Source organism: Anopheles coluzzii, chromosome 3, assembly GCF_943734685.1.
Source record: "Anopheles coluzzii chromosome 3, AcolN3, whole genome shotgun sequence".
Classification (NCBI taxonomy): domain Eukaryota; kingdom Metazoa; phylum Arthropoda; class Insecta; order Diptera; family Culicidae; genus Anopheles; species Anopheles coluzzii.
In genome coordinates this window covers 2,651,489-2,667,482 of record NC_064671.1, presented here as the reverse complement: position 1 = coordinate 2,667,482, position 15,994 = coordinate 2,651,489, and the positions used below count along the sequence as shown (strand labels likewise).

The following is a 15,994-nucleotide window of genomic DNA, read 5'->3' as shown; positions in this document are numbered from 1 at the left end:
TCTCTCTCTCTCGGGCGCTGGCATGGAATCGCATTAGTATGCGCCGAGTTCTCGGCACAGTCCCCGAGCCTGGCTGCCTGCCTGCCAACAGAACTTGGCGAAGAGAAATGAGCTCCGGTCATCCATTTCGATTATAATTATGATCGTTATTAGTCATCCGCCTCGCCGTCCGAGGCCGCATCAACAGCAGCAGCCAGCACCACCACACAAAGCAGCTTCGAGCGCGCGAGCCTGCTTCTCCAAAGCCAGCCGCCGCTGGTCCGTTCCGTGTCCGTCTTGTGCCGTTTCCATCTTTTCTGCCATCTCCTCGCGCTCGCGCGGTCGAAAGGCGGGGCCCAAATCGGGAGCCAGCAGCGCCGACGGCTGTTCCCGTGCTCGGGGCAGCCATTTTAGCCACCATCTCAGCCCCATTGTGGGCCGCGCTGTGTCGCGCTGTCACGAGAGCCCGCGCACAGATAAGACGAAAATACGGCAAGTTGAAAAATGCGTCCCTCACCCAAGCACACACACAAGCACACACACAGAGAAACACTCACATACCATATACAGCTTCTGCTGCCGGTGCGTTTTATGATCGCGCGAATCGTCCGATCGGAGGGTGGCATGGGGTGGGGCAAGAACCGCGGGCTGCGGTTTGGGATAGGGAGTCACAACACACAGCCACACAAAAGCGTACACGGCCCGAGGTAGGTCGGTCGATACCGTTCGAAAAGACTCGGCGGCCCGCTAAGCCGCTCGCGCGTCGCAAGATTTCGAACAAACAGAAACCATAAACACCCCTTAAAATATGAATAAATTTAAATTATACTCCTGCTTAGCATTCCATTCCCCCGCGAGAGCACGAGCGACGCACACACTCGAGCGTGGTGCCTCCCCCCCAACCCCCCAGCTGCGGCTTTCTAACCCGGCTTGGGAAGAAAGGTTGTGGCGTTTGTTGTGGTTTGCCCAAGCCCGGGCTCTCGGTTCGATCGTTCTGCCACCACCATCGTCATCGTCGGTAGCATTTATGGCTTGACAGGCAGCGCGCAAGTCGCCGTTTTGCACATGCGCAGTGCCCCTGCTCAAGTATGCTTTTGGGGTCCATGTACAGCAATGGCCATCGCAGCTACGTGCAGGGATGATTAACAAGGATCAAAGTGTGGCCAGAGAGGACCACAGAGTGAGCGAGTGAGTGAAGGGAGTGAGAAAAGGGGCAACACTCCCGAACGAAGCTGCCACGGTGGCTAATGTGTGCTAATATTGAGGATAGGCTAAGAGGATAGACGATCGTTATGATGATGATAATGATGATGATGATGCTCCTAAGAATTGTCTCGAATGACAATGTCGAGGAGGGAGAAAGAAGTAAAGGTCCGGCTTCTTCGCCTTCAACAAACGAAGCGTACACACAGCGTAAACATAGCCCGGGCCCGGACATTACACGCTGAATATAGAATTACACGTCAAGCGTGTGTGTGTGTGGAGTGCGCCTAGGAGTCGTTTGACAAGCATATGCGCCCCGTGACAAAGAACACACAGATCTGCCGCCTGTCCGTGGCAAGACGCGGCTTGGTTCAAGTGCACCGGCGTGAAGCAACGCTTCGAGTATGTAAATGTTATAGCTACCACAGAGAATGGGCATACTAAATAGAATAGAAATATCTCTTACATTCAATGACACCGGCGGCGGATCGGAACAGGCCCAGCAAGTCTGTCACTCGTCCATTTTTTTTGTTAAATATATTTAACAATCGTGTAGAACATATTGTGCGCCTCGAAAGGTTGGAACTAGTAGCGTCATTCCACTAACTAACCCATCTCCTACCTTCACTCGTGACTGACTACGTTTCCTGAAACGTTTAAAATGCATGTTTCGTCGCTTCGATACATTTGTTCAGCATACGCAAACGTTTGTTTAGTGGAATAATTCTCCATTTTCTCCACGCCAACGACAAGCGTCTAGAGAAAAGTGAGGGCCACCCTTCCAGGATAGGGTAGTCTATCAGTTTCCGCTGCTGTATTGACGACCCGCGACGACCGACGCTGGGTGAATCCAGAGCGCTAATTGTACGCCCCTGCCGAGTTCGACCAAACACGATGCAAATGAAGCGAAAGTCATCTCACGACGAGGGAAAGAAGTTCCTGCCCAAGCCAAGAACGGAACACTGGGAATGGAGATGGTGATGAAGGGGGTGGTGCTAGTAGTAGTAGGTCTTTGCTCGGGTCGACGCCGTGGAAACGATCTCACGATTAGCGGCCCCCGCAGGGGGAATAGAGTTAGTAATGTGGTGCAAAATGATTTCGAATAGCTGCCCATATCTTTTCGCGTCGCTCGGCGCGCCGTGTGGCGTGGACGGGTGGTGTGTGTCCGAAGCGCGAGCCGAGAACTCCCCACCGTTTCTCGCATTTGGCATTTCGCGAACCCAGAAGATGGACCCATTCTTCTTGCAGCGTTCTGCTTCATCGCTTCCCCGTTATTGCTTTCCCATTTTTATCGTTCCCTATCGTCTGCCCCATTCTGCTCTATCACGAGCAGCTAACAAAACATTGCGGCTGTGTTTTACGGTCCGGGTTCGGGTGATGGCTGAGTGAGCTAACCCCCGCGCTCCTGCCATTTGCGCGTGTCCAGTTTGACCCTCTCGCGACCCTCTCGTGCTCCCTCCGCACGGACTGGGTGCGCGCGCCGCGCATCTTGTTATGGGACGTGATCGTGATCGGTCCGCAGAGCAATCGCGCAGCTTTACAATGTTCCCCCGTTTCGCTATAATGAGACGAAATTTATTCATCGCAGCAGTGGCCAGCTTGCGGTGGACCGATGGGAACTAAGCGTGGAGCAAATTTTCTGCTTCAATTTTTTCAAGTCTCGTGGGAGGAGGGGAGGGGAGCCTTTTTTGATGGGGATAGTATATTAATTTACAACGCACGGTGTGATCTATGAGGAGTCTCCATCCAGCTTGTTTTTGTGCTTTCTTCCTTGCACTATGAGCACTGTTGATTGATTGCAATATTTGTGTGGAACAATTTCATCGCCGACCTTGCGTGACTTGCCCTGTGTCTTGCGTTCGTTTGCCCTACAACTCTTGTCTAATTTTTCGTCATTTTTCCTTTTTCCACAGATTCGGACCGGAGTGGCCCACCCGAACAATGGACTGTCGCGGTGGTGGAAGTGCAGTGTACTGTAGTGACCGTGTGCAGCACGAACTGCGGTGATGATTGTCCCCGCGAAATCTCACACCTCCCAAGACTACCGACAGGTGACGGGTGCAGAAGGAGCTGCACCTGCAGCAGGACTCCGCAGGAACAGTAGGGCTGCGGAGTTGCGGTAACCCGCGGCACCCTTTGGCCGCAAAACGAAACAATCCACAGCAGTGCAGTGTACACACACACACACACTTAAAACACAAAAAACACAAACACACATTCACATACAGCCCAGCGATGGCAGAGTGCAAAAGTAGGCACGGCTACAGTAGCTGCAGTAATCGGCACAGAAAGATGTCACTGCTGTGGCTATTACTGATGATATGTGCCTTCAGCGGGGACAGTGGTGGAGGAGGCGGGCCGGGCGGCTTCATACGGCTGGCCGCGGCCGAGCATGTGCGCGAGCTGGAGGTGTCGGAGGGCGTACCGATCGGGCATCAGATCGGGTTCATCGGCGAGTTTGTGCACGACGAGAACGGCGATAGTGGGCCGCCGTACCTGATCGTGCCGGTGCCGGGCAGTGCGGTCGATACCGATCTCGCCATCGACCATACGACGGGCGAAATCCGCACCAAGGTGGCGCTGGATCGGGAAAACCGCTCGTCCTACTCGCTGGTCGCGATACCGCTGAGCGGCGAGAACGTGCGCGTGGTGGTGCGCGTGCTGGACGAGAACGACAATGCGCCCACCTTCCCGACGCCGATCATGAGCATCGAGTTCCCGGAGAACACGCCGCGCGACGTGAAGCGCACGCTCAATCCGGCCCGGGACGCGGACCTGGGCCGCTACAACACGCAGCGGTACAGCATCGTGTCCGGCAACGTGAACAACGCGTTCCGGCTGTCCTCGCACCGGGAGCGGGACGGCGTGCTGTACTTGGACCTGCAGATCAACGGCTTTCTCGACCGGGAAACGACACCGGCCTACAGCCTGGTGGTGGAGGCGCTGGACGGTGGCAGCCCGCCGCTGCGCGGCCAGATGACGGTCAACATCACCATCCAGGACGTGAACGACAATCAGCCGATCTTCAACCAGAGCCGGTACTTCGCGACGGTGCCGGAGAACGCGACGCTCGGCACGACGGTGCTGCAGGTGTACGCCACCGACCAGGACGCGGGCGAGAACGGCCAGGTGGAGTACGCGATCAACCGGCGGCAGAGCGACAAGGAGCAGATGTTCCGCATCGATCCGGCGACCGGGCTGATCTCGGTGAACAAGCCGCTCGACTTCGAGACGCGCGAGCTGCACGAGCTGGTCGTGGTGGCCAAGGATCGGGGCATGCAGCCGCTCGAGACGACCGCGTTCGTGTCGATACGCGTGACGGACGTGAACGACAACCAGCCCATCATCAACGTCATCTTTCTGAGCGATGACGCCACGCCGAAGATATCGGAGTCGGCGCAGCCGGGCGAGTTCGTCGCCCGCATCTCCGTCAACGATCCCGACTCGCGCACCGAGTACGCGAACGTCAACGTGACACTGTCCGGCGGCGAGGGCCACTTCGGGCTGACGACGCGCGACAACATCATCTACCTGGTGATCGTGTCGCTGCCGCTCGATCGCGAAATCAAGCCCAACTACACGCTCAGCGTCATCGCGACCGACACCGGCAACCCGCCGCTGCACGCCGCCAAGGACATCTTCCTCACCGTCACCGACATCAACGACAATGCGCCCGAGTTCGAGAAGGACGTGTACCACGCGAACGTGATGGAGGTGGCCGACCCGGGCACTTCCGTCATCCAGGTGACGGCTGTCGATCGCGACGAGGGCAACAATTCGGCCATTGTCTACTCGCTGCTCGACACGCCGGACACGCACTCGCACTGGTTCCAGATCGACAGCCACTCGGGGCTGATCACGACGCGGGCTCACATCGACTGCGAAACCGACCCGGTGCCGCAGCTGATCGTGATGGCCCAGGACAACGGGCGGCCGCCGCTCTCCTCCACCGGCACCGTGCTCGTCACCATCCACGACGTCAACGACAACGAGCCGATCTTCGACCAGAGCTTCTACAACGTGTCCGTGGCCGAAAACGAATCCAAGGGACGCTGTATACTCAAGGTAAGTGAAGCCAGAACCACGCCACAGTCGCCACAGACCGTTCCTCACTAGCTGTATGACATGCAAAGCAATTTCAGCGTCGGAAAGTTCTCATTTCGCTTCCCGCGTATGTAGCTCTCGGTGTGTTTGCTTTGATTGCGCACTCCCAAGCATGCGTACACAAACACACACACACACACACACACACGCCAGCAACAGGATGATAATAACTGGCTGGCTGATGGTGCCCGACGGCAGGACCGGAGCTACTGGTTGTTGTATCGAGCCCGTTGCTGCCCATGCTGCCCCCGTAGGCTGTAGGTTTCTGCTCGATTACACGTCTGCTCCGTATTTCCCTCCCGGGCCCCAACCGAACGGCGTAGTAACCGTCGTCGTCTTTGCGTCCTTTTTCTTCCCCCCCCCCATTCCGTCCATCAAACGCCAAGCCCTGGACGCTGTCGCTTTGCTGCAGGGCAACATTTCGACCTCCGTTTCGTTCGGTGCGTCGATCGACCGATCGGTCGATCGATGGTGATGAATTGGTTCTTATCGTGCAAATTTGATGGCTCATTGCGCACAATCGTGCGATAAAATTAACATGATCATCTCAATCTTCTGCGGCAAGCGCCGCGGCGGGGCTAAGAGTGTTGTTGGAATTTAAATTTGCTCCAAAAGGTAGTGCGTTTGAGTGCAATGTTGTCCATGAAATGCGCTGGTAATCGATTGATTCGGGGAGCTGTATCAGGGGGTTTTTTACCCAGCCAGTCTCCTGACCAGCCCACTGGGAACATTGAAATTCCGATCTTCTAGCAACCGCTAGATCGCACTTTTTGCCCTCCTCCCGAAGCAGTTTGAAGAGTAACGCTCCCAAGAAAAGACCAAAGTAGGACCCGCGCGGGATCGTTTGGTTGGCTACCTCTCTCTCGCGCTCTCGTATCGCGATCGAAGCCTGAGCTTGCAGACAGTGTGTGATTGAGCTTGCGGCGAGGGACGGGGCGACGGGAGCCGCGGCGTAAATGCGGCTAATGCTGCGAACGAGCGAACGAGAGCAGCTGAAAAGCAGGAGAGAAAGCGATCTTCTCGGACCCCGTTTCGATGTGTTTGTGAAGGAAGTGTGTGTGTGTGTGTGTGTGAGGGGTTTTCTTTCGGTTTCTTTTTCCTCCCCAAACAACCCCTTTAACATAACCCCTTAGATGGGGATGCACACGTACACATCGAAGCTACTGATCATGCTCACAACCACCACCATCGCAACCGCAACACTCTCGAACTCGAGCAGGCTGTTGTGGTCGTTGCGCAAAACGGGGACGGAAAGGCGGGCCCCGGGCGAGAGGGTCTTCTGGCCAGCCAAGCGATCGCGAGGCAAGAGAGAAACTCGTTTCTTTGCATCCCACCAAAAGCGCAGTTATTCGTTCGCGCAGTTCGCTCTCGGAAACATTCCCTTCACACTTGGCTTACACGGTTCGGCACCAGGAAAAATTCTACTCTCGTGGCCACCGGCGAGATTGGCATCGTCCCTTCCTCTCATCCCTTTCCCCTTCGCCTTCTCTCTCTGTCCGTACTCATCTTTCCTTTCCCTTTGCTCCACACCTCCCCACCATGCTCGATCGCTGCCAAACCCTTTGCCATGCTGTGAGCGGTCGATTACAACCACCATCAAGCGAGGAAAGGATTGACCTCACAGCCACCGCGTCCCAAACCAGCCCTCGAATGGGCTCACTCTCTCTCTCTTTCTCTCCTCGGTGGGTGTTTGTGTTGTGTCTACCTGCCCCTGTGCGAGTGTGTGCGTGTGTATTGGTGGTGCTTTGGTTCGCCGTGTGTAGCGCTGACTCTGTCTGTCTATCGTGATCGCGCTCGCGTTGGCATGTGGCATTGCGGCGGCCGGGACGGACGCGCGTCACGCAGGCACGAAGAGGCCATCTATCCCGCGATGTGCTGCGATGTGCCACCTCACATACCGGAGGATTCCGGAACCCTTCTGCCCCTCTCTCTCTCTCTCTCTCTTCCCTCCTGCGATACAGGAAAAATTACCTTTTATAACAAAACCCCAAGCAAACGTGTAGTACGTTATTTCTTTCAGCGGTTTCGCTCTACCCCTTTCCCCCGCAACACCCTCCGAGGTCCGAGCTGTGTTGGCTGCTGTTTGTTTTCCTTTTCTCTCGCAAACAAACTTTGGGCTCGCTCCGTCCCGTTTTCGCGCTCGTGTTCGCGTTTGCTCACCCTTCACACCCTCCTGTACATACCATGCCGCCCCATCCTATTGCTCCCGATACACACACACACACACACAGAGAAAGAGCGAAGCAGATCGTCCTGCGAGCACCTTGCCCGCCTTCAACGAGATGCGTGTTTTTTGCCTTCATTCTTCTGCGGGCTTTTGAATTGTTATTCACATTTTTTCGTTTTATTCCCTTGCCACCGCTTCGTTCCGTTTTGTGTTGTGTACACACACACACACACACGCTGCAGCAAAAGACCCGACCCGACCGCTCGGAAAGCGAAAAGGGCAACGCAATGCTCCAGCGGGGATGAAACCTTTCTTTGCCGTCGGGGTGCTAGACCCGGCAGTGGCGGTTGAGGCTGCTGAGCGCTGAAGGCTACTACTGATAGATCGGCACAGTTCAGCTCACTCACTCTCTTTCTATTGCTTTTACTACGGGGTGAGACGTTCATAAAAAGGGGGAACGTTAAATAGACAAACGAAACCGCATTTTAGGTTCTTAGGCTGTTGTGGATGACATAGTTTTCTTCAAAAAAATGACCTAAACCATTCGAAATTTCTATGATGTACGAGTTGCAAACGAAGCACTTGTTCTTGTTTCGCCTGTCGAAACCGCCCAGCAGTGGACCAAAAGCCCAATTACCACGAGCACAAACGTCAAGCTCGGGAAACACCCAGTGACAGTTAATCTGCCACATGCGAAGAATCCACCGGTGGGAGAGCCTTCAGACGGCGGTGGCGGCGGCGGCGGTGGGATGCGATGTGAAATTTTTGCTCCTGCACATGCCATCACGCGGTCGCATACCCTCGCTGCTTCGGTCACACCTTGCGACCGCCGACCACCACCACCACCCACCACCACCAGCCAACGGCTAACTTGTTCTTGCTCTTCCTGCTGCTAGCGAGCGCGCCAAATGTCACCAAAAACTCCGCTCGGCGGTTGTTGGGAAGCGCTCGCAACCAGGGGGCGTCCGGCCGAGGGAGTGCAATGACGAAATGACGCTCCGGTCGCCCCCCGCGAAGGGAACGGAACGTGGAACCACGGCACACGGGAGAGAGAGCCCACGGGATCAGGTAGTCCGTTTCGGCAGATCGGAGGACCGATTTATTTAGTCCTGTGTGTTCTCGTTCTGTGCCCGTGCAGTTTTTGCGTTTGTTTTGTTCTTGCGCTCTTTTGATTCTGATTTCTCGTTTATTTCGTTTCGTTTCATCGCGTCTCGTGGCCCGTCTCGTTGGCGATTGATGCCACTTTTCGTCCTGTCGGGATGGGCTTTTGGTGGGGCGTGGTACAGTGGCCGGGTGGAGTGGACGTAGCGGATCGTTCGTTTGTTTTCGACAAACCTCGAAAAGGTTGTCCCATAGGATTCGGGCGGGTATTAAGAGCAGAGCAGCACCGCTCGGGAGGACGGGAAGCTGGGAATGCTGAGCGCAGGGTTTTTTTTTGTTTGCTTTTTTGTTATTTGTGTGTGCAATGCAGCAAACGCAGGAACCAAATGAAACCACACAAACAAACAGAGCAAAAAAATATATATGGAAAATACATACGCTTCGGGGCTCCCGATGATTGGCAGTAAAACTGTTCGGGCTAATGATGCTTGACTTTTCCTTTTCGTCAACGCGGCAAACTGGATCGCGGTGACGAAAGATTTCCGGAGCGGAGACGGGGCGAATGCGGGGAGCTGCGGGGGCCCACGTTGGTGATGGAGCCGTACGTGCAGGACACTTTTATATTTCCGGGAGGCTACTGCCATTCGAGAGAAAGGAACAGGCGGCAGCCCGAGCGGCGAGGAGCGGGAGCTCCTGCTATGCGTCGTCCAGTTCGGTCCCACCGTTTTTCGCTTTTGTTTGGTTCGCTCAGCGGTGTGGCCGGTTGCGATTATCATACCTTATTCGTTGCCTCGATTTGAAAGGTGAAAATTGGCCACCAATCACCAGCCAAAGCACACACACACACGCACACACACATACTGATCCGCTGACCACGTCTCGATGCAGGCGTGAAAACGGAACGCAGCCCAGGAGGACCTCACAGCAATTTAGTCCCTAGAATGTGCGACAAGAAGAGCAGAAGAGCAACAAGAACGCCAGTTGATGCTCCTTTTTTTTTGGTTGTGCGACCTGCAAAGAGAGACAGAGCGAGATAGAGACGAAAATGCATGGGAACGATCAAGTGAGCGGTGCACTCGTTTCTAATGACAATGCAACTTTGCAATAGACATCGTCGCGCAGTTCCAGCAATGAAGGGAATGAAAAAAATAACACATAACACCTACACAGCATACAATTCTATTTGTTGGCCTTGTTAACGAGCCCTCTCGTCGAGGGGGGGAGGAGGGGGGAAAACATTCTGCTCCCTGCTCGGCACACTACTTTGTAGCCCACGTGGGGCCGCTCTAATAGCGCGGACGGTTTGTCGCTTGCAAACGAGACGAGCGAAAGACATCATCGTTCGAGGTTACGATATGGGCGAATGTGTAGACGCCCCCGGTTCAACGGATCCAGGCCATCGATCACCATCGTCCGCATTCGTGTCGTGTTTGGATGTTCGTGTTCCGTGCCCTCCGTGTGCCCTATTCCGAACTCCGAATCTCCAGCAAACCCAGCAGAACGAACGGCCTGTACCTTGTAGCTGCTGCTGCTGCGTTTGTGGTGCGTTCACTTCACATAGCGGCGGCACATTGCGCGATGTAATTCCCCTCCCCCTTCTCTGCCCTACTGCCCAGACCCGGCGAGGGAGGGAAGCTTGCTTCTAACTAGGCCTCCAAGATGCATCCTCGTAGGGCGGCGTTGTACGGCTCAGAACGAAGACATATTCTATGTCTTGTTTTGTACGAGGCACAACTTCGCCTCATCTATCCCAGCCCTTGTCCAGCCCTTTGCCCTCGTTTGAGTGGCTGGAATGTACCTGATGACTACGACTCGCTCCCTGGTGGGTGATGCTTTGCCGCGTCTGACGGTTAACCTCGGCACAGATCAATTCCAAACAGTTCTGTGCCGGAAATGAACCCAACTCTAGATCTGGCAAGAGCAGAATGGGTTAAATAGTCGTCTCATTTGCTTTTACAACGCTTGGATTATTTCTTCCGCTTGGCAGGCTTTGTGTGAAGAGTGTACAGCAAAATTTTCAATTTCCGTTTTAACCTCCGCGTAGCATATTTACTGATTATGATTCAATTATACTTGAAGTATCGTAAAACAGTATTGATATCTTTGATCGTGGACGGGAATAAAACGACGAAACAAGTTCACCGTCAATACGCACCAGAGCCTATCGCGCGCTCCCAATATGGCAAGACGGCGACGGCCGATGATCGTAGAGCAGGACGAATTATGAAGTGATCTGGAGCGCACAGTCGAAACGCACGGAGACGCACCGAAGCGATAGCGATTTCATTTATTATTCCACGCAACGTGGCCCATGTTGTGCCGTTTCCCGATTTGCGTCTGAATGACAGCTCTCGATGACATATTTTGGTATCGGTACATTTCAACGACATTGTTGTCGTTCCCATGGGCGAACCGGAGCGGCCGGCGCAGTCTTAAGGCGATCCGATTTTGATCTTCGCTCTTTCGCACTGTCGCACTCGGTCGCTCCGTCGCGCTCCGTCGCTGCCCGGCAGGGGGGCACTGGGCAAACCAAAAAAAGAAGAAGAAGACAAGCAGGAGAACAAGCTTGCGCACACAACAGCGCGACTCGAGTCGGCATGAGGCAGAGCGGGCAGACGTGGACGATGATGCTGACGACAACCTAAGATGATGACGACGACGACGACCATTGGGCTGGGTGGGATTTTAATTGAGCGTAACCCTCGGGTCCTCGCTTACACCGCACGCTGCCCGGCTGCTCTTGGGGGTCGGGCGGGGCATGCACGATTGATCCCGGAGCGGTGGTGGTGCAAGAGGTTGTTCGCCCAGTTTGCTCGCCTAACCGTCCAAGCGTGGACCTGATTACAATCGAGTGATAGGCGCTCTGAGGCCGTATCCATGAACATCCAGACCTCCACAGTACCACAGTCCGCCGAGCCAGGTCAGGAAAGTGATCGGATCGAGGGGTAAAAGCAGAGAATAGAGAACTGTCTTTTGAGGCTCGAGATAGTAGAGCAAAAACGAGGATGTAGATTCTGCTCAGATCTCAGAATAGCGCAACAAGAGAGACACAGAGATAGAGAGAGGAAAAAAACTTCCATGACTCAGACGACCTCAGTCGATGCATCGAAACTTTAGCCGTGGCTGGGTGTATCGGGTCGATATCGGACCTACAAATGTGATATTTTAAGTGACACAACAGCCCCGGGGTCCGCTGTCTGTGCTCGAATGACCGCGCGAATTCAAGCACGATCTCTTGCCTCTCGGTGATCGATGAAGGCGACAACGGTGTCAATCTGTTGGGCTGTGGACGCTGTTGATAAAATAGTTGACATGCCGACGATCGTTCGATCACGGAAGGGGCACCCTCTCCACCGAGGAACCGCGGTGGTGTAAGGTGAACAAGCGCGGAGCTATTCTCCGGCACCGGTTCCGGTCCGGTTTTGAAGATGACATTGAAATTGTCAGCGGGGATGCAGCGCGTTGCATCGACCGACCGTGCCTAGAGCCGACCCGAACCCCCGGTGCATGGAATGATCGGGAAGCGCAAGCCTCTAAGCCCGCCTGGAACGAGCGCGCCCAGCATCAGTTAATGTAGCCGAGAGATAAATGTATAATCATTTATCCATCATCTTCGGGATTTGATGCCTGTTGACGGTCGATCGATCGATCGATCGATCGGGCCAACAATTTGTGGTCACCCAACACGAAGCCCCTGTCGGGCGTGTATAGGGGAAGACCTTCGGCAGACTCTGGGACTCTCTCGCTGTTAATCACTCGCGGCTGACCTCTGTTGTGGATTTACGTCGGATAGTCGATGGTCAAACAAGGAAATCGATACGTGTCCGAGCGGTGCCATGGCTGGGGAGGCTGGGGGGGAAAGGTTCGATAAACTCCTATTGAATTGCATTGATCTCGAGTACGGATGCATATCAATTGGCACTGCCTTTGAGGCCACGCTCGACGGCCCCGACATGAGCGTGAATTATTCCACCAAACTTTGTTGTGAACATGAGATCAGCTATTCTTGTACATCTTGTTTGCATTGTGAAAGCCCGCAGGCCTGCATAATGGTTGCAGTCTGTGGAAGCGTTTTCGAGGCAGGCACACTAAATGAATCCAGTGACATTTCGAAAGGATTCCCGCAAAAGGGACACATTGTTAGCGTTCGCTCTTATTTTTGGCATCTGCATACCAACTAACCGCCGCAGCTCGTCGCTTTTATATGACTCGTCTGTTGAGTGACTTTGACATGCAAAGCGGCAACACAGCGATACCGACAGCGGGCGGCGGCACTGAAAGGCAGGCACGTCCTGGTTGTCCTCGAGCCGGCTCCGTGTTGTTCATTATCGTATTTTTACCATCGACCGTTTACCAGAAAGCTCGCAATTTCCCAGGGAAAATTTGCCTTCGAAAAAGAAAAGCAAAAGGTTTTGGGCAGGTACGAAATCACACGGATCCTCCGTTTCGTTGGCAAGAGCCTTCGTTCGTTAGCCTGCGATCGAGTTTCCTGGAACAAAGAGCCGTTTGGCTGGTTGCGAGCATCGCGTAAGAGAGAGAGAGAGATAGAAAGAGAGTGAGAGAAAGCAAACCGCAGCATCCGTGAGCCCAGGAGTCCAATTAAACGTAAATTGCAATTCGAAAATGAATTCACGAAAATGCGCGCGCGCGCGCGCACACACACGACGGGCCCGGGACGAGCGCAGAAGAATGGGATTTGTCGGGACTGACAAAAGAACAGCCACCAGATTTTTTGTGTTTGTTGTCTTTTTCTTCTCCCCCTCCTCGCTCAATGGTGCCAGTGTTTTCGGCCGCCTCCGTGTACACAGCCTGCCAGTGGAGAGATTAGACGTGGTAGATAATGGGCCCCCTGAGACCCTGGGTCCGGGTTGCTCGCTCCGCAAACCGATCAAATCACACGCTCGTCAAGCTGGCGGACAATGCAATCCCGAAAACGCTTGCGGGGCGGTACGATTCAAGAACTCCATTCAAAAGACCGCAGCGTCAGTGTTCCCCGTGTTCCGCGGCCGCTTCGGGTCGCGTATCGGGCGTATTTTTCACCAAAGGACCTTCGCGCAACCACCTTCCCGGGGGGAGCGGGGTTTGGGAATCGGTGGCGCGGTGATATGACGACGCTCGAGCCTTCAGCCGCTGCTGCACTTGGCCGCGGTGACGGTGACGATAATTTATTTACTTTTGGCAGCGAAACCTATCACAGGGGGGCAGGGCCTAAAATTTGAATACATCCATGGGAAGATCGTATGCGGCGAAGGTTTCATCCATCCGTCGCCACTGTCTGCAGATCGCACGTTCTCTCCTTTTTCTTCTCGCTCCCTTCGTACCCGAGCATATTTGGGCCTGTCAACGGAAATCGAGCGCAAAGCAGACGTAAGTAGCGAACCCGCACTTCGCTGCTGTTCACGGTTTTTCGAAATTGATTGGTATTTTCCTGCACCAGAAGAATTCAACCGGGTGTTTGAATCGTTCTTCCAAGACTTTACTTTTTCCCGCCCCTTTGGGCCAATCAATTGGCAAACAATCGGACCGATCTGACTCCAAAAAGGCTAAAAGGAAGGATCCAACCGAAAAGGGTCCTTTCGTTTGTTTTTTTTTTTTTGTCAGTCCAAATGCGACTTCGGCCTCGAAATCGGAACGAATTACGCGCAAACCGTTTGTCTCGTCTGCATATCTGTTGATTTGCCATTTTGCTCCCCATTTCTGCGGCCCTCACAGTGCTCTGTTCTACTTTGATTTGTTTTGCTTTTGTTTTTGCTAGAGCCAGAAGCAGCAGCAGCAGTATCAAACCGTGCCGGGGTAATAGAGGAGCATTCGAACGGAGACAGGGCAGCATTTGCATGCGCAAGCGGATTTGGGCTTGCCTGCAGCTTCTTCAATTGAAATTGCATTTCGTCAGGATGGCCGAAATTTCCATACGTATCAACAGGCTGCAATCTCCCGGTTCCAAAACCGCACAATGATGAATTTCCCCGTCTCAGAAGCCGCTTTATGTAGCCCCGGGACGAAGATGATGATGATGATGATGAGGACGATGCAACAAAATGTAATCATACCATCAAAGCAGCACGGAGACACTTAGGGAAGTTTTTCGGCAGCCCGCATACGCCTGTCGCGGACATCCTTTGATGCATGATGTGGACGTGATTAAACCGACATTTACATAGTACGTTGCCAACAACGGATTTGCAGCGACATTGCCAGTGACTGTCGCTAACGAGTTTGCAACAGAATAACATACAAAGCCACACTGTGCATAGGCCTATTGCACATTTAGCTTGAAGCTTGTAGTGTCGCCATTTTAAAGCGTCTTGAAATCAGCCATGACTAATGCTTTGCGTATGTTTCGCTATTACATCAACAAAGTGAGATAGAATAATCAGAATGTAAGAACATTAACTCTGCCATATTCAAACCTTGTGCTACCTCGTTTCTTATCGGTTATTTCAACGCACTCAGCCTTCTCCAATCGTCTTCAAATCCCGCGCAACTGACAATCGTCGGTTCGTGGCTTTCGCCAACTCCCCTCCAAAACTTATATTCAAAAGCCCGAGGATGTTGTATTGGCTGGACCCCTTTGTAGTCGACCGGTTGGTTTGTGCCGAATCGTCATTTATTTATTTAGTATTTATAATGTTTTGCCTCAGTTTTCCAATACGGTCGTTACTTCGGCAGTGTGCAATGGCTGCTTTTTATTGCCTCCCGCCTTCCTGGTTCTCCCGCCTTTGACTGACTCGTCCAGTGCGCTCGATTTACGATTGACGTTGAAGATAGATTTCAAAAGTTTACATTCTGCCTCGGCGCGCTGTGTTCCTATATATATATAAATTTATTTCGTTGTTTTTTGTTGTGCTTTTATTTCGTCCCGTGCTCGGTTTGGTGCTTACCTCGTGTATTCACCGTACTGCGTTGGGTTGATCGGCCGAAGAAAAGGAGGAGGACTCCGTTTGTTTCCGGTTCGATTCTTCGCCATTCGCAGTTCTCGGTTTCTCGCGAATTTGGATGCCACATTTTTTCCCTCGCCCTGCAGCGAGCTACATACACGACACTGCATAGCCCAGCATCGCCTCCCTTTGCTGCGTGTTCGCCTTCCCACCTTTGCGGGACGTTCGGGGCCGTGCGCTTCGGCCACGTTGTACATACATTTCCTTTTGATAATTTTGCTTATTATGCTACATTCGCGAGATGTCAACTGGACTGAACGATTTCGATGCCGATCTGTCCCATCACGGGGCCGGCACTCGTCCGCAAACCGCCACGATCCGCTCGTTGAGCGTTTATCCTGAAGCATTCGCGCACCACAACACCGTCTTTTGCCACGCTGATCTCTTGCAGCGGGTTTTGGGGAATTTTGGGCCCCGTCGTCGTCCTGCTTTCGATCACCTCCTTGGGTGTAAGCTTTTTTTGTTTTTGTTTTGTCGTATGTGTATTTGTTTTACTTTTACT

The 15,994-nt window shown here is 53.6% G+C and overlaps 1 protein-coding gene across 2 annotated transcripts in view; it reads left to right on the top strand.

The window, feature by feature from the left end:
- Positions 1–15,994, top strand: part of LOC120957992 (protein dachsous) — an 88,113-nt gene that overhangs the window by 21,523 nt on the left and 50,596 nt on the right. For both annotated transcript variants that reach the window (XM_049609188.1, XM_040380492.2), the window contains exon 3: positions 3,096–5,247. In XM_049609188.1, coding sequence (XP_049465145.1) covers positions 3,418–5,247 — 1,830 coding nt within the window. In that variant the 5' untranslated portion in view covers positions 3,096–3,417. The remainder of the gene's footprint in view (positions 1–3,095; positions 5,248–15,994) is intronic.